Source organism: Rhipicephalus microplus, chromosome 7, assembly GCF_043290135.1.
Source record: "Rhipicephalus microplus isolate Deutch F79 chromosome 7, USDA_Rmic, whole genome shotgun sequence".
Lineage (NCBI taxonomy): Eukaryota > Metazoa > Arthropoda > Arachnida > Ixodida > Ixodidae > Rhipicephalus > Rhipicephalus microplus.
In genome coordinates this window covers 21,311,570-21,335,733 of record NC_134706.1, presented here as the reverse complement: position 1 = coordinate 21,335,733, position 24,164 = coordinate 21,311,570, and the positions used below count along the sequence as shown (strand labels likewise).

General features: G+C 48.0%; 1 protein-coding gene across 1 annotated transcript; it reads right to left on the bottom strand.

The window, feature by feature from the left end:
• Positions 1 to 623: 623 nt before the first annotated feature.
• Positions 624 to 23,377, bottom strand: LOC142767712 (uncharacterized). The gene is made up of 10 exons (XM_075869926.1): positions 23,367 to 23,377; positions 22,623 to 22,717; positions 20,569 to 20,754; positions 19,195 to 19,417; positions 17,279 to 17,429; positions 15,952 to 16,064; positions 15,335 to 15,485; positions 14,701 to 14,874; positions 13,631 to 13,759; positions 624 to 833 (listed from the first exon to the last, which is right to left on the bottom strand). The coding sequence occupies exons 1-10, from the start codon at positions 23,375 to 23,377 to the stop codon at positions 624 to 626; spliced, it is 1,443 nt and encodes a 480-aa protein (XP_075726041.1).
• Between the last annotated feature and the right edge of the window lie 787 nt (positions 23,378 to 24,164).

Genomic DNA, 24,164 nt, shown 5'->3' with positions numbered 1-24,164 from the left:
AGAGGGCAATCTTCGAGCTAAATGTATCTTTATAGACGTGTATAATGTATTCCGTCAGTATATGTTGGAGCTACACGAGCGTGATTATGGTCTCAAGTATGCTGTTCATGAGGCCATCTGTCCGGTCACTCTATGCCAAAAGATAACCGTTGTACAGAAACCCTCTATTTCAGAGTCGGCTTGCACACTTGAGTCGTTCTTTAGATTAGTATCGATATGTTTCTGAAATCGCCGAGTCAGAAATCCTTCAAAAACAACTCATATATGAGTTATCCGGAAGGCTTTTCTAAATAATGCATTTTGCTCAACGTGTATTCCACCCCCCCCCCTCTTGGCGTCCACGTTTTTCATGATTCCATCCCGTCGGGAAGCAACTTCATGATGACGGTCATCTAGATGAGTTGACTGAGACCCCTCATACTCACGAAGTTTCTTGAGTGGACTGTACGTCTCATGGGTTGTCCAGAAAAGACAGCAAACACCAGTAGAAAAGGACGCCCGTAATCTTCATGCTTTCATCAGGCTATTGAAGGACCCTTTGAAAACAAAAGACGACCTCTATCACTATCCCTTTATTTAACTGCACTAATCACGTATTGAATCCGGAGTGGCGACACCACCCATTATGTCATCACGTAAGCGTTGCAGGCGTTCTCATTGAATGAAGTAGAGTTCTCGTTGAAGTAGTCCACCACTTTCCTCAGCACTTTCAAACGGCTGAAGGCGCCGTTACTGTTCTGCTTCGTGCATTTGTTATCGTAGTCCTCAAAATCGATGTCGTACACGGCAATGCCAAACGGCACGCTGTGGCCCAGAGATTTCGCTCTGCACAACTGCGCATAAGAAAAGCGAATGCAAAAAACGTTTCATTAAAAACAAACGAGTATCTTGTGATATTGTTTCTTGAGATTTTACGCGCCTCAACCATTATGTGATTATGAGAGACGTCGTAGTGATGCCTGACATAAAGAACATGGCTTTTCCCGACTTCATAGGAATCGGTATAGCACAGAAATGAAAGTTGTCTTCACAGAAGTAGTGCTTAGGAAGATTTGCCTAACGTATATTCGTGTTAGCAGCCATAGCACCGTTTGACGTGAATGCAACCCCGTTGACTGACGCCTATAGTGACACACGTCTATCAAGACGACTAACGCTAATCATCATGATTTAACCATTGTGGTAATTGGATATGCTAACTGCTATCTGCACACAATATAACGGTAACGACGCACGAGGGTTACATGAACGAGCTTGCGTTACAGACACTGGTACTCGGCACTTCTTCAAACCGTCGTCATTTAAGGAAGCAAATGGCACAGCCTGCACTCCAAAGTGATGCGCTAACCTACGCCTGTGCTCATACATACTTTACCACACTTCACTTCAGCCATAGAGTTTCCAAAAATTAACTAGAGGGGTCTCTGTCGCTGCGATCGTTCAGCGACCATGGGAATGATGGGCAGTACACACATTTGCCGAGTCTTCGTACTTGCGGGTGGCGATTCGTACTTGCGGCTTCGTTTATTGCTGTGTTTCGGTTTGTTTTGAAGGCAAGATTAAACCCTTCTGAACTTCGTGACCCGAATCGGAAAGGTAAGTCTTAAATAATAAGGTGGTGAAACGCAACCGCTAAACTTTTGCTGCTTTTCGTTTTGTGAGAAAACAACTCCAAGGCACACGAACACACACGGAGCCTAAAGGAGGCCAGAAGTGCGAGGATTAGACAAATGTGTGTACTACGCATGCTCGCTGAAGCGCCGTGCGTTGCAGCTCCCATAGACACTAGCGCCAGAGTTCCCACTAGTGTATATTAGAAAACTCTATGATTCAGCGACTCGGGAGGCAGAGGTTCGTAGCTCGAGCAGCGAAACTGGGCAGGCGTCACGCCGGCCTCCGTCTCGCTCCACCAGTACACCAAATTTGCCCGTCGACATCATTGCCTTTCCGCGCCGCTTATTGCAGAAGTTTTATTAGTCGGTCGTATCGCGCTGCTAGTAGTCCTCGGCGAAGCAGCGTTGGTGCGCGTAGAAGCCGCACCAATCCTACAACGTGCCGTCACTAACACTGCGTCTAGAGAACCCCCTGAAGTCTTGCTCTGTTTCAGATCTGTGCATGAAGCTACTCAGATCAGTAAAGCAACGTAAATATTTACTTTGTTACTTTATTCTGCGAGCTATATAACACCAAAAGTTTTGTTCGTTTGATGCCCGGAGACAAAGCAGTTTTTTTTAGAATTTTGGCTTCAAAGAGGGGAAAGCGAGAAAAACATCCCATTGTCTTAGATTGTCGTAATATTTTAACCATTAACTTACACTTATTATATATTAAATATATTTCTTCAGTAGGTTTTGAACATACAAAAAATATAATATAAAGCTTTCTGGGAGGAAAACGAAACGAAAAAGCACTGATTGTCATTCAGGACATGACTCCTTCCAATCGCGCTGCATCGAAGTTTTTCCGTATTCCCAAGGAGGCTCTCAGGAGGCGCATAAAAAAAGAGGAATCGCGAGGTCAAGTCAATCCCGAACACTTCACAAGATGGAGTTTTAACGACACTTCGCCAACAGACCAACTGAAAAAAAAAGTGGCAGAAAATCTGAATCTGGCACAGTTTTACAATCCTTGTCTCACAAATTCCGGGGACGAAGTTAAAATCCATAGAACGCTTGAGCATTTCTGCATGAAAACCTCGAAAAGAGGCGAAAAAAATACGTCAAAAATTCTCTTCCACCTAATTAGGTAATATTCTGTTGAGGTGCAAGCGTTGAAGAAAACGCAACATAAGCACAAAGAGAGGCGGGCGGTGTTTGATCTGCAAGAAGCTTCGGGGCAGCACAACACCGTGTTCTGTCCAGATTCATTGCGTGGAGTCGAAGCACTCGGCCCCTTCAGACTGCGTAAGGGCCGACACAGTGAATTTTGTGTCTTTCTACTGCAAAAACTGAAGGAGTGAATTTTTCTCACACTCTCTCGTTTTGTCCCACGCAGCGTCTCGTTTTGCCCCGCTGGTTGGGGGAAAATGAGACATTTTTAGTATTTTTTACTTCCTGTTAAAATAACGTTTGGAATTGTGGCAACATGGATATATTTATGTAGGGCATATACACCTCATACCCGAAGAAAAGTTTCTGCGTCAATGTTTGATTGTAAGTAGTGGCAAAAAAGTGAATATACACTATTCCAAAATTTTTGTCGCATTTTGCCCCTCCCTACCCTATACCACACTTACACCGTAGGTTTTCTGAAATGTCATTTGGGGGCATCATGTAAGCTCAAAGTGGAGGATAACACATCACAAAGAAAAGGGAAGTTTTATTGCAGACGTATATAGCTCGTACATACAGAAACGAAACATCGAAAACAAGTAAAGACAGCGTATGTATCTCACAAGTGCGCACCAAAATCACGTCATCTCTGTGTGTACGAATATTACAAGTTAAAGAAACCTTAAAATAGGTCAGGTTACTCACATGTCAGAGAATGCCACGCATGCATGCATACTGGGGTGGGTGCATGGCTAGTACGAAAGAACTGGAAACTCCAGCAGTTATATATATATATATATATATATATATATATATATATATATATATATTGTCATGGGGTCGTGACGTGGCCAAAGACAGGAGAATTCGTGTTGGGATTTAACTGTTTATTTGGTCGAACCTGTGCCCGGGAAACGGAAAGTCCAATTACAGCAGTAGTCTTGCACAGATATCAGTCTCGGACTGATAGCGGTGAACGGAGCGTCGGCCTTCGATCAACAACTGACAAGCGGCGAAGCGCGTCGGCATTTATACCCTTGCCGTCAAATGTTCTAGCGTTATCGCTGGCGGTGGCGTAGGTTCCAGAACAATCTGTACCGTTCGCACAGTGGGCGTGATCTTATCGAAATGATCTACTACAGTCCGGAACCTTCTCGAAACCTGCAGGCACGCTTTGCGCTGAGAATCGTGTGGTGTTTCGGAATGATAACAAAAACTTGGGAAATAGAACGTGGCATTGCCCCCCCCTCTGAAAAAAAGGCATCGTCCCGATGCTTTAACTAAAGATGGAGGTACAACAATAATGCAAGAAAGTACAATGAATAAATTAAAATACAACAATAATACAAAAAACACTGTTTCAGTTTGTTAACGTGCATGAAACGGCTTGACGCGCGCGACATGGACGACTTCAAGTCGCGATCGGCGTCGTTGAGAGTTCGTGATGCCGTCAGGGACAACCTCGTTATCAAGTGGGCCGAGACGTCGAACCACCTTGTACGGTCCGAAGTACCGTCACAAAAGCTTTTCACTTAGTCCACGTCGGTGTATCGGCGTCCACACCCAAACACGTTCACCGGGCTGGTATTCCACGAAGCGTCGTCGAAGGTTGTAACGGTGGCTGTCGGTCGTCTGTTAATTCTTGATACGGAGACGCGCAAGTTGTCGGGCTTCTTCGGCGCGTTGAAGGTACTCGCTCACATTGAGGTTTTCTTCGTCGGTGACGCTGGGTAACATGGCATCGAGCGCCGTTGCCGGGCTCCTTCCGTCGACCAATTTGTATGGAGATATCTGCGTCGTCTCCTGCACCGCCGTGTTGTATGCGAAGGTCACATACGGAAGAATGGCGTCCCACGTCTTGTGTTCGACATCGACGTACATTGACAGCATGTCGGCGATCGTCTTGTTAAGCCGCTCGGTGAGGCCGTTGGTCTGTGGGTGGTACGCTGTCGTCTGGCGGTGGTTTGTTTGGCTCTATGCCAAGATCACTTGAGTTAAGTCGGCAGTGAATGCCGTTCCTCTGTCGGTGATAAGGACCTCCGGGGTGCCGTGACGTAGGACGATATTTTCGACGAAGAACTTAGCTACCTCGGATGCACTGCCTTTTGGCAGGGCTTTTGTCTCGGCGTAGCGGGTGAGGTAGTCGGTTGCTACCACGATCCACTTGTTTCCGAAAGCCGACGTCGGGAACGGCCCCAGTAGGTCCATATCAATCTGCTGGAAAGGTCGGCAAGGTGGATCAATTGGCTGCATAAGCCCCGCTGGCCTTATCGGCGGTGTCTTGCGTCGCTGACAGTCCCGGCATGTTCTCACATAACGAGTGACGTCGGTGGTAAGACGTGGCCAGTAGTACCTTTCTTGTATCCTGGCGAGCGTGCGAGAAACACCGAGGTGCCCTGCCGTCGGATCGTCGTGCAGGGCCTGCAGGAGTTCTGGTCGCAGAGCTGAAGGCACCAGAAGGAGGTACTTAGCTCGAAGCGGTGAAAGTTCTTCTTTTGTAGAAGACCGTTTCGTAGAAAGAACGACGCAAGTGCGCGCTTGAATACCTTCGGGACTTCGGCGGTCCTACCTTCGAGGTATTCTATTAGGGCCTTAAGTTCCGGGTTGGCCCGCTGTCGTTCAGCGAAGTCGTCGGTAGTTATCGTTCCCAAGAAGTAGTCGTCATCCGGGTCGTCGGGTAGCGGTTGGTCGACAGGCGCACGAGAGAGACAGTCTGCGTCGGAGTGTTTTTTGCCGGACTTGTAAATGACAGTAATGTCATATTCTTGAAATCTCAGGTTCCATCGTGCGAGGCGACCTGAAGGGTCCTTCAAAGTGGCTAGCCAACACAAGGCGTGGTGGTCGCTCACAACTTTGAAGGGCCTGCCGTAGAGGTAGGGGCGAAATTTCGACGTAGCCCAGATGATGGCGAGGCACTCCTTTTCTGTTGTGGAATAATTTGCTTCCACTTTGGATAGCGATCGGCTGGCGTAACTAACAACCTTTTCAAGTCCGTCCGCCCCCTGCACAAGAACGGCGTCAAGAGCTACGCTGCTTGCGTCAGTATGTATTTCTGTCTCGGCGAATTCGTCGAAATGGGCAAGTAACGAAGGCGTCTGGAGGCGATGTTTAAGCTCCTGGAAAGCGTGTTTTTGTGGCGTTTCCCACTTGAACTCCACGTCGGCCTTGGTAAGGTTAGTGAGAGGATCGGCGATGCGGGCCAAGTTTTTCACGAACCGACTATAATAGGCGCACAGGCCCAGAAATCGGCGCACGGCCTTCTTGTCAGTGGGCGGCGAGAAGTCGGCGATGGCGGCTGTTTTCCGTGGATCGGGACGAACTCCAGACTTGCTGATAACGGGCCCCAGAAACAAGAGCTCCTCATACGCAAATCTGCACTTTTCTTGCTTCAGTGTGAGTCCGGACGTCTTGATGGCTTGAAGTACAGCTTCAAGGCACCGAAGATGCTCGTCGAAACTCGAGGAAAACACGACGACGTCGTCCAAGTACACAAGGCAAGTCTGCCACTTCAATTCTGCCAGTACTGTATCCATAACGCGTTGAAAAGTAGCAGGCGCTGAGCAAAGGCCGAAGGGCATCACCTTGAACTCGAAGAGGCCGTCCGGTGTTATAAACGCCGGCTTCTCTCGGTCTCTTTCGTCGACTTCGATTTGCCAATAGCCAGTCTTAAGGTCCATTGATGAGAAGTACTTGGCGTTATGGAGCCGATCAAGTGCGTCGTCTATTCGTGGGAGAGGATACACGTCCTTTCTTGTGATTTTGTTCAGGCGGCGATAATCGACGCAGAAACGTAGGGTTCCATCCTTTTTCTTCACTAACACCACGGGGGATGCCCATGGGCTCTTGGACGGCTGGATAATGCCATCTCGCAGCATTTTATCAACTTGTCTCTTCATGGCCTCACGTTCTCGCGTCGAAACCCTGTATGGACTCTGACGAAGTGGTCTGGCATTTTCTTCGGTTATGATGCGATGTTTCGTGATAGGGGTCTGCCGAATTTTCGATGACGACGAAAAGCAATCTTTGTATTGCAGGAGCAGGGCCTTGAGCTGTTCTTGCTTATCGTTCGGAAGTCTGGGACTGACGTCGAAAGCTATGGGAGGGGCTTGGTTCCTCTGAGCAGGTTCCGCAGAATCGGCGAGGGCGAAAGCACTGGTGGCTTCGACAATTTCTTCGATGTATGCGACCGTTGTTCCTTTGTTCACATGTTTGTACTCATTGCTGAAATTCGTGAGCATAACCGTTGCTTTGCCTCCCCGCGGCTCTGCAATTCCTCTTGCGACGCAAATATTTCGGGTGACCAACAGATGCTGACTGCCTTCAACGACGCCTTCCAAGTCAGGTGATTTAGGAGCGCCGACTGAAATAATGACGCTTGAGCGAGGCGGAATGGTGACTCGTTCTTCCAGCACATTCAAGGCATGGTGTCCTGACGGCGTGCGTGGCGGTAGTGCTTCTTCTGTGGATAACGTTATCGACTTTGTTTTTAGGTTGATGACAGCACCTTGGAGGCATAAGAAGTCCATGCCAAGGATGACATCTCTCGAGCAACGCTGTAGGACTACGAAGTCTGTAGGATAATTACGGCCGTTAATGGTAACTCTCGCTGTGCAGATTCCTGCAGGCGTTACGAGATGACCTCCGGCTGTGCGGATTTCAGGGCCTTTCCAAGCTGTCCTAACTTTCTTTAACTTTGCGGCGAACGACCCACTGATGACAGAATAGTCGGCTCCAGTATCGACGAGAGCGGTCACACTGTGGCCGTCGATAAGAACGTCGAGGTCGCTAGTTCGCCGTCTCGCATTACAGTTAGGGCGTGGCGTCGGGTCATGGCTGCGTCGGCTTGTTCCGCTGCTTCCATGTTGCGTCGTCCGGCCACCTTCGGTAAGTGAGCTTTTGCCTTCAGGGCTTTGCCTGGTTAGTGTTGTGTTCAAAAAGCTCCGTCGCGGCGGCGCCGTCGTCGGAGGATCTTCGGTAGTTCATCGCACAGCAACCGCACCTCCATCGGTTGCTGCCCTTAGTTTCCCGGATACGGGCTAGGAGACCGGCCCCGCGTTGGGCCAGTGTACTGCCGGGGGTGCGGTGACATGCGGCGGCTGGGCGACGGCGAACGGGAAGGACTTCGTGGTGTCCATTGAGTTCCTGCCAGGTAGTCGGCGATGTCACGTGGCCGATCTCCTGGCTGCGGACGCGGTGCATTGAAGGCGAAGCCATGCAGTCCCATCTGTCGGTACTGGCAACGGCGGTATGTGTGCCCGGCCTCGCCGCAGTGGTAGGAGAGTGGGCGGTTGTCAGGTGCACGCCAAACGTCCGTTTTATTCGGTGCACTGCGCTGGCCCGCTGGGGAACGGTAGGACGTCGGTGGGGGTGGTGGCGGCGGTGGCGTCTGGCGACGGAAGTGCGACAGGGCGGCGTTTTGGCGTGGACGGGGAGGAGCGTTGTGGCGCACTGCAGCGGCGTAGCTCATAGTTTCTGGCTCGGGCAGCGGTGTTTCGGGCATTCGAAGCGATTGCCGGACTTCTTCTTGCACAATGTCGGCAATCGAATCCACTTGAGGCTGCGCCGAAGGCAACAGTTTGCACAGCTCTTCCCGCACGATCGCTCGGATCGTTTCACGCAGGTCGTCGGAGTCACTGGCTTGAGCAGCAGCGCATTCTGGAGTCAGGCGACGATTATACTGTCTGGATCGCATGTCCAGGGTTTTTTTTCGATGGTGGTTGCCTCGGATACAAATTCTTAGACGGTGTTCGGTGGATTCCTCATTAGTCCCGCGAAGGGCTCCTGTTTGACCTCTCGCATGAGGAAACGAACTTTCTTTTCCTCAGGCATGTCTGGGTCAGCGTGACGGAATAGGCGAATCATCTCCTCTGTGAAAATTCAAACCTTTTCATTTGGTAGCTGAACCCGGGTCTCGAGTAGAGCAGCAGCCCTCTCTTTGCGAACGACGCTCGCGAACGTTTGCAGAAATGCGCCGCAGAAGACATCCCACGTTCGGAGCGTGGACTCCCGATTCTCTAGCCAGGTCCTTGCGGTGTCTTCCAGGTAGAAGTACACACGACGGAGCTTTTCTTCGTTGTCCTAGTGGTTGGGGGCGGCCACACGGTCGTATGTTTCTAGCCAGGTTTCCGGGTCTTCAGATGATGAGCCATGGAACGTTGGTGGTTCCCTGGGTTGATGAATGATGCTCGCGGGATGGGACGCTCCGGTTGTCATTGTCGCTGCAGTCGACGTCATGATCTTGGTCTTTCGCGCCTTGTCTTGTAGAAGGCCGTACTCCGGTGGGAGACCTTGCTGTCGGCGGCTTGTTCGCTGCTCTTGGTTGGCGTCGGTGTCTTCTCCGCGACGTGGGCTGGGTTCACAGCTTGACGGGGGCGTCCAATACATGAACGAAGCAGCACCTCCACCAGATGTCACGGGGTCGTGACGTGGCCAAAGACAGGAGACTTCGTGTTGGGAGTTAACTGTTTATTAGAGCGAACCTGTGTCCGGTAAACGGAAAGTCCAATTACAGCAGTAGTCTTGCACAGATAGCAGTCTCGGACTGATAGCGGCGAACGGAGCGTCGGCCTTCGATCAACAACTGACAAGCGGCGAAGCGCGTCGGCATTTATACCCTTGCCGTCGAATGTTCTAGCGTTATCGCTGGCGGTGGCGTAGGTTCCAGAACAATCTGTACCGTTCGCACAGTGGGCGTGATCTTATCGAAATGATCTACTACAGTCCGGAACCTTCTCGAAACCTGCAGGCGCGGTTTGCGCTGAGAATCGTGTGGTGTTTCGGAACGATAACAAAAACTTGGGAAATGTAACGTGGCATTATATATATATATATATATATATATATATATATATATATATATATATATATATATATGTGTGTGTGTGTGTGTGTGTGTGTGTGTGTAGAGAGAGAGAGAGAGAGGCAGTACTTGGGGTAATTTCCATCATCGAAGAGTTTTTGTGTGTTTTTTTCTTCCAGTGCTCTCGTGAACGTTGCTATGTCTGGAAGACCAAGGCCTCCAAGGCTCTTGGGGAAGTGTCAAAAATTGCAGCATATCCCCAAAGTGAATGATGATGAGTGGGCCGAAGCGGCCGTCAGTCGGTCCATGCGTCCGTCCGTTTATTCTTGCTTCCGTCCATGCGTCCATCCATCCGTGCGTTCGTCAGTTCGTCCGTCCGTTCATGCGTCCATCTGTCTGTCTGTCTGTCTGTCTGTCTGTCTGTCTGTCTGTCTGTCTGTCTGTCTGTCTGTCTGTCTGTCTGTCTGTCTGTCTGTCTGTCCATCCGTGCGTCTGTGCGTCTGTTTGTACGTCCATCTATCTGTCCATCCATCCATCCGTCCGTCTGTGCATCTGTCTGTACGTCTATCCGTCCGTCCATCTAGGGAACACTCAAATTACTATCTCACACCTTTTTAGCATACATACATCGTATAGAGGTACCGCCAACCAGCGGGCATTCCAAGGACCAAACGAGAGTTGGCTACCTACTGCTACTATTTCTATTGCATACAGCGTAAACGCACGAGCCACGGCATAAGGAGCTTCGCCCCTATAATTTTTTGAACATTTGCTGGTTGTATGTGTTTAGAAAAATTGCCCGCAGCTTCCCTCGGGGGAACACTGACGAGGATGCGGAGCATATAATTGGTTAACGGGGTGTTAAAGTGCGACTTACTTGGGTCGATGGCTAAATTGGTTAACGTGGTTGTGAAATGGGGTGTTAAATTGCGACTTACTTGGGTCGATGGCTAAATTGGTTAACGTGGTTGTAGGAGGGGGTGTTAAATGAGTGAACACGTACACACGTATGCGAAAGGGCGGCGCTGGTCGAAGGGACGTCGATGATTGTGTTTGTGGATTCGTTGGAATTCATTTCACCGCGACCTTGGACGTCGACGCGCCGTACAAACCAACCGACGAGCGGCAACTGAGCGAGCGAGGGCCGACCTTGAGTATATATACAGCGCGACGGCGCATGCACTGTCAGCTGTTGAATGTTCTCGAAGCGCGACGGCGCATGCGCGTCCACTGGAGAATCAGGAGAATTGTAGAATGTTCTCGAAGGGGAGAAGCGCATGCGGCACAGATGGTGGGTGACGGTGCATGCGTGCGTCAGTTGTCGAACGCGGTGTGTAGAGGAGGAAGGGTGCACAGATGGTGGAGGAGTGAAGCGTGCGCGGTGTGTAGAGGAGGAAGGGATGCACAGATGGTGGAAGAAAGAGGAGGAAGCTTGCAGACGGCGCCGCACTACAAGCCTCGAGTATTAGATGCTCCGCATCTAAAAGTGGTTTACGATTTAGAGTACTTCGTACTATGGGAGAGCATAAAGCCGTCCCGTGGCTGACGTAAAACGTTAACAGCACTGCCTCAAAACTGACGAACTCAAATGGCGGTTGCATTCACGTAGGCGCTAAACTTGATGCCACTCAGCTTGAAAAATGCGGCCATCAAAAGTGCGCTGCTCGCAGGCGTGTTTGTTAGCTTCATGTTCTACTAACTTGTAGCCTCTCAATCGTGGGAATGCCGATAATCTGGCCTTTAGAATACAGCAATACAGTCTATATTCGAGGTTGCCTCATGGGTCAATTACCCACATTACTATGTCACCTAATTATGAAAGCATGTCCAGCTCTCGCACCAGCCCCTGCTTTATTTGGCATTACGCCAACTGCATAGGCGCACCCTCACGTCACGGCCGCAACCGATCACAACCATTTGGCTTCATTTCCCACCATTCCACAACCTCTAGGATAAAACTCTGACCGGCACTACCTTAGAGGTCAAGATCCAGTGGCTATGCGGGTTGGTCGGCCAACTGTTGTGCAGCCCGAGTAGTGTTTTTTTTTTAATAAACTCGCTAGCAGACGCTGCCTGCGTTGGCGTTGAGAGGTGAGAGAGGGGATGGCACGTGCATGCGCTATTAGGGGGTAGGCGCCGCAATAGGCACCCGACAGGGGACCAGAGGGCGCCACGAAGCTTTTCGGGCCACCTCAGCATTGTTGTTACCGACCGCTAGGTATACTAAGAAAATGAAACTCTCGCTGTAAGCAGTGACACGCTGAAGTGTCAGTGCCCGTTTTGGCACGTTGTCAAAGAACGCTTCCTGGGCGCTTACATAAACAGCCGTGACCCCCCTGCTCACAACTAAAAAATAAAATGATAGGTACGTGCATGTCCGGCTTTGCTGCGTCTAATACCTAGGCTACACATTGGAAGACCCGGTTTTGCTGCGCCTACTCGTTAGGCTGTGTGTTCTGAACTGCATTGCCATGTGCCTATAACACAGCCTCCAACGCAAGATGCACCTAAAAAAGTAATATACCGTGCACGCACACGGCAATAGCGGCATAACGTGCTTGTACAAGAGGTGAAAACCATTTCAGGATCTCTTAGTTCAATTGGCAACTGGTGGTAGGCCAAGAAAAAAAAAGAATCTCTTTTCTTAGCCATCTTAGAGATGGTGGGCTCACATGCACATTCATTATGCCAACTTGGCAGCGCAAGCAGACTGGACACAGTAAAAACGTACACAAAAAACGAAGTGAAAAAAGTTGAGAACAGTGTGTAACACAGGACAGCCACAGAAACGGACCAACCGGCCCAAATAAGGACTTTAGTACAAAAACAAGTGTAGTGTACATAAACACTGCGCTTCTTTTTGTAACAGCTCCTTACTTTGTCCCATTTATATGCGCCACCAAGTTGTCCTAATGCATCGATGTCAACTATAGGCCGCCTATCAACTCTTCACACGTGCATCTTTAACACTTACGATGTAACTCGCCACAAACACGCGCAATGTGCCACATTTCGCATGAGGAAATTATGTTAACTGAGTAAAATGGAAAGCTATGTGTTCAAGGGCCTGTAAACGATCTCCGATATTTCGGCGAACATTTCAAGCAAACACGTGCATTGTTTGCATAATACTGTCGCAATCAACAATTCCTCCTTCTTTCCGGGCTTTCCGTGCCTCCTCGTGACACACCGTAATAATGTCTCGTACCCGCTGGCCCAATTATGCTCTGATTGGTCGAAGAAGAGCCTACGACTTCCGGTCAATCTGCAAGAAGGTGTCCACGCAGCTTGTTGTTCATCGTGCCGCGCGAATGCGTGAGCCCGCTTACGAATCAGCTGGGGAGGTTGTCTCGCACGGCGTGACCCCGTAAGAGTCCATCCCGTTGGCGATCCGTTGAAGGCGTGCGTGCAACGCAGAGTCCGTACTGGCAGGATTTGTGAAGGCATGGCAGCCGCGCGGTTCGCCAACGCTTACGCAGCTACAGCACAACTGACGGAGTCGATGAACGCAGTCGCGAAAACAGGAAGTACAAGGTGTTTCAAGCAACGTGTCAGTGATGCCGTATGCCACGCAAGATTTGGAGGGACATGGGAGGACGCTCGGCGAGAGGACAAAGCGGCTTTGGGAGAGGATACCATGAAGGGCAGCGCCTGAGAGTGAAAGGAGGGATCATCGCGGTTTCGATGATAATCAAACGCGTGTAACTGCGCTATCGCGGCACCGTTTCGAAAAATTCTCACTGCTCCGTGTTCGTCGTACGCTAGTGCACACAATTTCCCCACAACAACTGAATTTCGACTCCTGGGTGATTACACTCGGAAAGCGTATTAGTTGAAGAAAAAATTTGGCCTTATCAGATCCCGGTTCGAACGTAGACCGTGATACGTAGACCAAGACAGATGTTCTGGTGACTGAAAATTTTCTTTCTGGAGAATCTGCCTGAATTCTTTGTTGGTTTAGACTACTAACAGTTGGATGTCACAATGGTCCATTTCCTAATTATTCTCGTACTTGCCCCTGTCAAAGATTTGTAAAAACAACTATAAATTTTTTTCGCACCTTTTCCGCAAAGGCCTTCTCATCATCGTAGACAAAGGTACGCCGAAGGAAGGCGATATAGGTGATCACAGCGTGGTGCTCCGTCGAGTAATTGAACTGAGTCGCTAAGCGACCTCCACCAGGGCACACCTGAAAGCAGAGAATAACTTCGAGTAGATAAAACGAAAAAAAAATTGTACTGGCAGTTCCGTGTCGTGAAAACTGTCAAACGACGAACCTGTGGCGCGGCACACTTCGCAACCTCCCCATATACGGCTAAGCTTTGAACAAGTTTTTTGTGTTTCTTTCATTTGTGGCAAGTTAGGCATGTGGTTACTGATAGGCGGTCTTCACGGAACAGAATTGGCAATACTCTAGTTGATGAATATCTCCGCGCTGACTGCCTACATGAGACAATATGACAACGCTTGACGCCTTTTTTATACTCCACCGAGGTCCCACTGAGCCATTTTCTTAGCCTCATTAGTTATCAGTAATATCACCCTTTCCACCGATTGTCACTTTAACCGCTCAGGCCACATAACCACCTATGCACTAACGACGTGAACGGCGGAAGGTTTCACTGTAAAAATCGGCGTGTCTTGGCAGCGCTACAAGATAGTTACGCATTACTAACCAGTGCCAACAACCATCAGCGATGAGATAACGTTATTTGACAACATCTCGCTTCTGACGTAAATCCTGTAATGCTATCGTAATATAAAACATTGTTAATTTATTAACACCAGCTGGCGATGTCTCAAATCAACATTACTTATAGTGAACATTGTTGGTCTTCCGCAATTTTAATCCTATAATTGACTCTCCCTTTGGACTGGCTAAGAAGCTGCACCTGAAAAAGAAGTTGGCTACGTGCCTACATTGCTCCGCATTACAATCTTCATGAAAACAATTTGCTGAACCTTTCTTCCCGTGAAATTACTTGGCGGAAACATCATGCCCTTCCTCCCAGGCATGCACACTTGAAAGATAGTGAGAAAACCACCCTCCGTAATCATTAAACAGGAGAGGGGGGTATGTTTCTATATACCTCCCCATTTTCAGAGTATATGTACAATATGCTTGCTTACGTCGGTCATTCCACCGAACGACGGAGTGTTGAAATCAGGCACACATGGCTCGAAGAAGTCCACGTTGTTGGTAAACTGGGGCTCTGCCCAACGACCCTTCATGGTAACAGACACGAGACCTATGATGTCGATGCCCTCGTCGTACAGCTTGCGAAGGCTCAACACGGGCGTCCCCTGTACATGCAGCACGCGAGTCGCTGCTTTAATAACTCTGACATCAACAGATGATACATCACGTTCACGATGACTGCAGAGCAAGCAAAATATGGTGTTAATCACCGTGAGGCAAACACACGCTATTAATCTTGTCAAGATTTTAAATGCGGAGCATTTTGTAGTCGCCCTTTCTCGGAAATCGAGCGTCGTCGGTGTCGTCCACACCCCCACTGCGCATGCTCCAGTCTCGCGTCTCGTGCCACATTTTCTCGTCTCGTGCCAACTGTTGCTAATAATTTACGGTTGCCACGTTTGCTTTACGGTTACTTAATTAATAATACGGTTGCTAATAATTTTGTATGTGAAAACCCCTGCTTATTGCGTTTAGACGAATATAGATAGCCAAATGAACGACAGAGTATATCTGTAAAACTGTGCCAATCAGCACTCACGGTGCTGATATTAGATAAGTACCAACCACATTGAAGCTGTAGTCTTCAAGGAGTTTGCCAGGCGGCGTGTCATCCGGGTGGATAGTTGGAGGCACGATGGCGCAGTTCGTGCGAAAGTTGTCACCGTATCGGTAGTGACCGAACAAGACGAACAGGTCAGGGGTGAATTGGAGCTCACTGTTCAGGAATAAAATAAAGGGGGATGTGGTTTCGTGACCTAACGTGGTAGCCAGGCCAGCTAATTAGTGTCATAACCTGCCAATCGGGTTCGTCATGCACTCATGCCCTTTTATGAGATCGCGGTACAAGTGAAGTTTTGGGCATGAACACGCAAGCGCTCAGACATAGGCCGCTGATACATTCATTCATTCATACATACATACATACATACATACATACATACATACATACATACATACATACATACATACATACATACATACATACATACATACATACATACATACATACATACATACATACATACATACATACATACATACATACATACATACATACATACATACATACATACATACATACATACATACATACATAGAAAGCTTGTGTGTGCACGTGCAGACCCATCCAACAGTGAAGAAATATGAAAGCACATAAGCAGATAGTGTAGTTTAAACATCACCTAAAATCCTCGGCGTAGCTTAAGGTCCATCGTAAATCTGGTTGCGGAGCAGTGATTGCCGTGATTGCAATGTGGCCACGGGCTCTCTGAGCGTCGAGTAATCGGTTTATTTTCTGAGTGCAAAAAGAAGAAGCGAAAAGTTGGGCTTTGTAAATTATAGAAGGTAAACGTCTCACAGCGCAAAGCTATGTGTGAGATAGGAATACTGGTATACGAAGACGAATTAAGGTTCCCAGCTAGCTAATTTAGAATCAGATATCGCGTGATTCCTCTAAACGCGGTTTGAAAGGAATACGACCGCGCCAGAGATCCAAGTGGTTTTTGTGCTGTCTATCACCTCAACAATAAGTAAACGATGGTAGCATAGCACGCACTAATCTAGAGCTGTCTGTTGGTCCTCATCTAGATAGCACGTGACCGCGCCCCTCGAATCACAGTTCGCATTGGTTGCCAGATCAACGCAATCCTCCTCCCTACCACTAGCATCCCATCGTGCTCCTTTACACTTAAGCCAGCCGACGTGTTTCATCATTTTGAACCATGCCCGGAGGTAGCTTTAGGATTCTTTCACTCGCAAGTCCCGATTATTTACGAGGCAATGTTAGCGATTTGGACTTTATATGAAACAGCACGGCGACTTCTGGCGGCAAAAGTGAGCCTCGAGTGTCCTTATAGTAGGCACTACAATGACATGTAACTCATAAACTGCGACTTTCTGTAACAGCTGGCCTGAATATGGTCGCCATAACACTCTCCCTACGATTGGTTGTACTTCAGCGCTTCTATACCTGAATCGATTGCCTTTTTGCGCATTTCTTCCTTTGTCCATTGTTACATCTATTGTCCCTTTATGGGATACCATGAATTTATGAATGAGGTAGAGGTCTGCATTATTGTTTCAATGTTAAGCAGTGAAGTGCCTTCTCGCATGCGCCGAAGCCATATTTACCACACCAATTAGAGCCAACGCACTTCACGGATTGGTAGCGTGGCGCAACCGTGAGGCTTACGCCATGGCTTGTGCGGGAAAGCTTACATTTACGCGTGTCAGAGGCAGATTTCGTTGGTCCGGAACTCAGAGTATAGCGAGTATGAAATGTGAAATTGTGCCTAAATTGCTGCAGCATCCTCTTACCTATAGAAATATCAGTATGAAGTGAGTGATAGGGAATATACGAGTATATTCAGTGCGGCTACGGCAACTTTCATATAATCACAGTAGTACTTTAGAAGCAGCAATACCAAACGGCACCTACTTTGGTGTGCCAGCGATCGCTTTCGTATTGTGTCGACATAGCACTACTGAAAGAAGGACACAAAATCCCACCTTCAAAGAAGCGATGGACGCTTTCGTCTGATCTCGCGTCGGCCTCGCACAAGGGTCGATAACTCCAGCATGAAAAATGCTCCGCTTCCAGAAAGGTTCAAGTGGACTGGGGTTTCGCATTTTCAAATCTTCCTCCGCTTTCGTCAAGGAGCTGTAAATCAACACAATAACCATACAGTCGAATAAGTTACAGATCCACTGCAGTTTCTCTGCAACGTGCAAGCAACGAGCGCGACATCGACAAACTTCATTGTTATGTGAAGTGAGGCGGGCAGCAGAGCCTTTGAACACCCAACATGGCGCTACTCGAGAATATGATGACGTGAAAAAAAAAACACAGTAGCTGCTGCGAGAGAAGGCCACGAAGTGTTGAAAACACTGCACGTGCAAAGGCACGAGCCATCTGCAGCTCTGTCAAGATCACGTGCTTGTGACCACACCGGACCTGTCAACAAAAGACTGCCGAAACCAATAAACCCTAGCTCCTCCCTCCTTCGGTGCTCTTGTGGCTCTTCTTGTCACAACCACTAAATAAAAGAAAAAAAATCACAGCATATCCATGAGGTGAATGATGACAAGTGGGACGAAGCACGGACGGATTGACGCATGCATGGACGAACGAACGCACCGGTGTACAGACGGATGAACACATGAACGAACGCACGGATGGACTGATGGACGCATCGCCCCACTCATCATCATTCTCTCCGTTGATATGCTGTGACACCGTTTTTATTGACATTTAATGCAATGCAACTTTCTACTACGATGACTATGACGACGTGGGACATACGACCCACGGCATAAGGAGATTCGCTCCTAAAAAGAAAGCAATGACGCGCCCTGCCGAAAGCTCCTTTTGGCAGGCCACTTTGGCTTCGGCTGCGACGTCTGTAACTGCCTGTGGTTCGAAAACAACCACTGATATTAACTCATTGCGAAATGCATTCCACCGCTCATTACACTTTGCCATGACCATGATCATGCAAGGTGCATCGTCCAGCTTGCGAAATTAACACTGTAATAAACCCAAGCCAAACGTGTGTCTAACCTCATTGATAAGCACGAACAGCTAACCAGTAATAGTGAAAGTCTTCAGCGCAGTGTCGAGTTGAATCCACTACTAAACAACAGGGTCGCCCGTATCAGCTTCCACCGGATAACCATTTGTACGGAGTGCTTGGGCGGTGATTCTTTTACTTAATTATTGGCCTGTTTGAAATAGCAGAGGAGTAAAACCAGTGCGTTCGATCTTCCATCGGGCTGCGGTTGTTGGCGGCGTTCACACGTTTTCCCTCGTACATCGAACAAACCACACGCTGGGGTTGGCCCTCTCGTCTGCTCCTCTTTCCTGCTTCGGTATTATAAATCCACTTTCCACAATATACACCAGAGCTTAGAATACATGAACCGGTAATAGCCAGAACAAGGAAGAGCCGGTGATTTGAGAGTCAATAGAATAGTCATGCGACGGCAAGCCTCTTCTGAAGAGAACTGTTTGAACTTGAACCGAAAAAGTTAGTGTCATTACAATCAACGTCAATCAAACGCGTCACGTAAATTCAGTGGATGGGAGCGAGAATGACTTTAAATTAATTAAAACTGAAGAATGTTATTCGGCGTAACGTCTTTTTTAATATAATAGAAGTGATACGTCTTGTGGACTTAATCAAAAGTGAAGCCGAGGCCAAGCGCCTTCTATGAACCTATGGCGTACATTCGCCGTGGAAGTCCAGATACACTTTCACTCGTTGGATCAAGCGAAGTGCTTTCATCCACACATAGGGCATACGATACGTGGGGAGACCGTACCGATTTTCCCAGAATCTTCCAGCGATGGCATAAATGCTCCAGAAGCGTTCGTGGAATTCCTATCACCATAGAAGGGTGGCACTGCTGTGACCCCGTCTGCTTACTTGAAAGCGAAGCCGAGGCCAAGCGTCGTGTGTCGGTAGTCGCGGTGGTCATTGAGAAAAACGTTCAGGCTTTTTGAGTAAGTGGTCTCATTGGGCAGCAGGTTGCGGTCGCCATCCTTGTACAACGAGTCGAAGAAGATGTAGTCGCACATACCGTCCGGCGGGAACTGTTCTGCCAAGAAAAGCCTGTCCCGCACGGTGCACAGCAGCGGCTTCCCGAAGACTGCACCACAGAAAAAAATCCTAGTTCTACCGGGCGAAAAACAAAGGTGAAGATAGGAGTGCGAATAGTAATTCACTACAAAGTGAGGGTATAAAAGAAGCTTTTTTTTTCTTAATCCAGTCCTGCTTAACTGTACAAAAAAACACTTGCGTAAGGGAATACGGACGCGTCAGATGAAGACGCGGTTTTGGCACTGTTTCTAAGCGTTTATATCGCAGCATGTAAAAATAGTGTACGAGATATCTGCGATGCCTGCCGCGCTAGCACGCCCATGCTAGGGGTCGCGTTTGCGCCCTGAGAATGTAAGTTCACCATTGCTCCTTTAGTGATACTTTCTCTGCTGAGCAGCAATCGAACACCTTATTTACACGGGGGGGGGGGGGGGGTTGTTATATTGTGCACTCTACTTCCAACTGTGGTGGGCCGGCTTCTTTGATTTCTGCTTCAGCCATGTTCGCTGCCCTACTCCCACTCTTTCACTTACGGGAAATGCAAACGATGCGCGACCAAATGTCATCGATTTCGACTTTATGCGGAACATGACGGCAACACGACGCCGTAGGCGAAAATACGTCAAGATGGTCTGTACAATCGATATGGCAACAAAAAATTTGAAATACACCATATGCTTTCATTTGGGTGTCATTAAGTGGCACTCGAACGTCGGCCTTCATGCTTCCTATTGTATCGCTTGGGGTTACAGTTACTGACACTGAAGAAACAGATCTCTGATGCCGCGTTGTAGAAAAATGCGTAGTTGGGTTCTGCCCCGCTCATTGCCACAATAATCTCAGTTGATAGCAATATTTTAATGAACCTTGTCACATGATGGTCAGTGCTTGTGACAATCACTGAGCCTGAAGCCACGACGAATTCTATATGGATTTTCCGGAAAGTAAAACTTCTTTCGCTAAAGAAAAGTTTGCCCCATTGCAGTAATTCTTAGGCTAACGCCTTTCCGGGGTGGTCTCGCTACCAAAGAATGCAAGTTCGACGCTACCAATTAGCCGCGCGAGGTGGAGTTCGTTACTGATAGCAGAGAGCGACACAATATCTAAGTATTATAGCTGAAATGTGACTGCTAAGTAGGCAATGCAGGCCGTTTCGTTTTAGCTCAAGTCGTGTAGTATGTCAGGCTGTAGGGCGAGTACCTTTTGGCGTTTTGGTAGGGGCTGTATCAGGGGACGACGGCTCGACAGAGGGCGACATCTGGCTCTGTGATGGCGTGGGCTCTGGAGGCTTCGTAATGGTTGTTTTCTTCGTACCCGTCTGGCCTTCAGCATCCTCCAGTCTAGTTGCCTCAAAGTCCAGATCAGTGGTTGAAGAGACACTGTTTTCTGCGTACCGAAGACACGTTAGAATATCGTACAAACGAATCGAAAATACGGAAAGCATAGCGACTATTATTACATGTTTTAACCGCAACTGCTCTTTAGCTGAATTTAACAATACTGTGGCAAATATGATGTTAATTTAAAATTTAACGCGTGGCATAAAAAAATGTACCGATGATTAGGACACTCCCTGGTGCGAATCCTGACCGCAGTTTTGTGTAAGAGCCACACAACTGTAACACTGCCAGGCCTCGAGTGCTACACATGTCACCGTGAAACAAAGGTGCCAGAGGCACCACGAACTAAGCGAAATGCTTACAGTGCCGTTACAACAAGCAAAAGCCAGTTGCAGTGCACGTGCACGTGCCAGCTCTGCATGTAAACGAGCCCTGTCTGACGATCCAGCGCGTGACGGAAGAAACACGCGAATTCGGAGGCCAGTGGCTCGTGTTATCGAAAGCCTGGAGTTTCCTAAATTTAACTAGAGGAAGCTATGGCGCTGCGATTGTTCAGCGAGCATCGCAATGATGTGTAGTAGGCCGATTTATCTAGTCTCCATATTTACGAGCGGCGAATTGCAATTGTGTCTTTGTTCATTGCTGTGTTTCATATTTATCTTGCAGAAAAAAATAAACCATCTTAAACTTCGTGACCCGCTTTAAAGCGGTAAGCCTAAGTATTTAGGTGGTGAAGCTCAACTGCTCATTATTTGCTGATTGTCGTTTTGGGATGAAACAGCTCCAAGTAACGCGAAGTGAAACAGAGCCGAAAGTATGAAGATTAGAGAGATTTGTGTACTGCCTGTCATTTGTGTACGCATGGCCGCACTGACGGATGGACGCACGGACGGACGGAAGCACGGATGGACGAATGGACGAACGCAGGGCCAGACCGACGGACGTATGAATCGACGCACGGATGGACATCTCGAGAGATGCGGGGACGGACGAACCATCGCACGGACGAACGCATGGACGAATGTTTCTCCGCACTCCTCATTATTCACTCCGTGGATATGTCGTGATTATTTTATTGGATGTGGTTCGATTACTGAGTATGAATTACACTGAGGACTCCGGACGTCCTCGGCATGAATACAAAATGTCCCACTCGTGGCGTGTGCGGTTTCGTCCATTTACCTCAATTTTTTTTTATTCGTAGACCACTGCTGTTGAAAATTTTGCCGCGGGGTCGGGACTTTCACGAAGACAGCGGTCGGCGTATTCTAAATGAAACTCGTTATTTGGCTGAGCTTTCGACCGTTGAACAGAAGGACAAAGTACAGCTAGAATTGCAGGGTGTATGCAGATATCGGCGAAAAAAAAAAAAAACGTCGACCGTTGATAATTTGATCTACCGCAAGCCGCGTCAGCATTCATACGTGTGGTGGCGAACATTCGCGCATTACCACTGGTGACCGCGTTTGTTCAAGAATGAAGTCAGGCTTCGGGTTCGTTTCTTAATGCCCAACAGACGTTCCCGAAACAGCCTGGAATGATGACATTCTGGCGTGGTTTGCGTAAGACATTATCTACTCGGGAAATTGGCCGGTGACGTTGAACATAGGAAAAAAGGGGCGTGTGGGATCACGTTACGTTTAAGACGTTCTCAAACGTTGAGCATTCCCTTTGAAGCAAACGGTTATGTACCTTTAGTGTTCCTGGAATCACGATGACTATGATGATGACGAGTACCACTTCAGCAAATGCGCTTGTCGTGAAACCGGTTCTTTTAATCTACCACTGTGGTGAAGCGACGAATGTGGCATTTTCCCTCGAAAAGCAATGCGTTATGTTCTTAATTTGTACCGTGCCGTAAGATTCCGTACCCGCTAGTCTCCGATTGAAGAAACGAGACTGTTATTTACTTACGTCTCAGTATGTACACCATGATCACCAGCATGAGAATGACTAGGCAGAGTGCGATGATGGCGGTGGCCATCAAGAAGGTCAGTTGGTCACGTGCCCTGAAAAGCGCCACGGAGTACAAGTTGGATGGATTTAAATTTTCGTCTGATTAAAGAGGACCTCTACCTCTACACAGCTTGCGGCAAGGCTGAACACATTCATGAGACAATAGGCACCAAGAGGTTTCATGATAACAGGACTAAGGCACTGAAAAGTATACAAGTTTGTAGGCACAGGTTGCCCGTTTTGTTCATTTGTATTACGTACACAGAGCAGCAGAATATAGAAGCGACCGGTGGAGAAGACGCGGGCACATTGCTAACTCTGAAGTAAAATCTTTACTTTGCGACCAAATGTGCAATTTTTGCAAACGCGGAAAACTGATGACAAAGCCAAATAGTAAATGCCTAAGCGGATCAAGACTTTCGTTAAGTGTTAGCACTGAGTTTGTGAAATCTTTGTCTTGTTGTGCTGCGCTGCTTCGTGCAATCGGGTAATGAAATGTTGCAAGTTCGCCGCGAGGCCAAATTGATGAATGTGGTAAAAGCAAATTGTGTCCTCGTGTTCCGATCTCGTTTTATAATGCTTATCTACTAACTGACATTTATCATACTGTTTATCATCATGAAGTAACACATACGCCATTCATCATAAACCACCTCGTTGTCTTGAAAATCCGGGTGATGAAATTGACGACGTTTAGCCAACCTGTTCCCCATCTCTGCCAATCTCTCAGCGGCTTCACATCATACCCTTTAAGAATTGTTTTATCATATAGTGTCGCTCAACACGTGCCGTTTTCGTCATCATGAAATATTATTATATAGTATTCCTTGCCATACCCTCATCAATGCCTGCCTCAGTGGTATATGGTGCTCAGCTGCTGACCCAAAGGTCACGGGCTCAATCCCGGCAGTGGTAGCTGCGTTTCGATAAAGGCTAAACGGTTGGGGGTCATGTACTGTGTGATATCATTGCACATTCAAGAACGCCAGACGCTCTAAACGTCCAAAGCCATTCGCTGTGGCGTCTCTCATAATACTGTACTGGTTTCAGTACGTAAAACCCTATATATTATTAAATATTCTCCTCGTCAACAACAATTATACCAGGTTTTCACATATTCCACAGCAGTGGAGCACGTTAACGTACTCCACTGCTGAGCCGAAGATCACGAGTCTGATCTCGGTGCGAGAGTCACATTTCTAAGGAGGGAAAATGGTGGAGACCCGTGTGCTGCCCATTGTCAGCGAAACCAGGGTGGGCGAAATTTTTGGAGCCTTCCACAGCGGCGTCTTCTATTCCAGCATTTCAGATAATTATATCATAACTTTTTTAAACAACATAACATTCAAACTATGGTAAATTTACACCTTCCTTATATAGTGCTGTTCTTTGAAGTCACATGGCGGTGGTGAAACTTTATTACCCCAAAAAGGGGTGTTGAAGCACACTCATCTAGGCGCCAGGTATAGATTGCATCTCCCTCGTCGGGACAGAGAGCCC

Coding starts and splice junctions, on each gene's coding strand:
- LOC142767712 (XM_075869926.1), bottom strand. Junction 19,418..20,568: donor CCCTACCAAAACGCCAAAAG/GTACTCGCCCTA, acceptor TCTGTGGTGCAG/TCTTCGGGAAGCCGCTGCTG. Junction 834..13,630: donor AGAAGGCCTTTGCGGAAAAG/GTGCGAAAAAAA, acceptor TCTTATGCGCAG/TTGTGCAGAGCGAAATCTCT.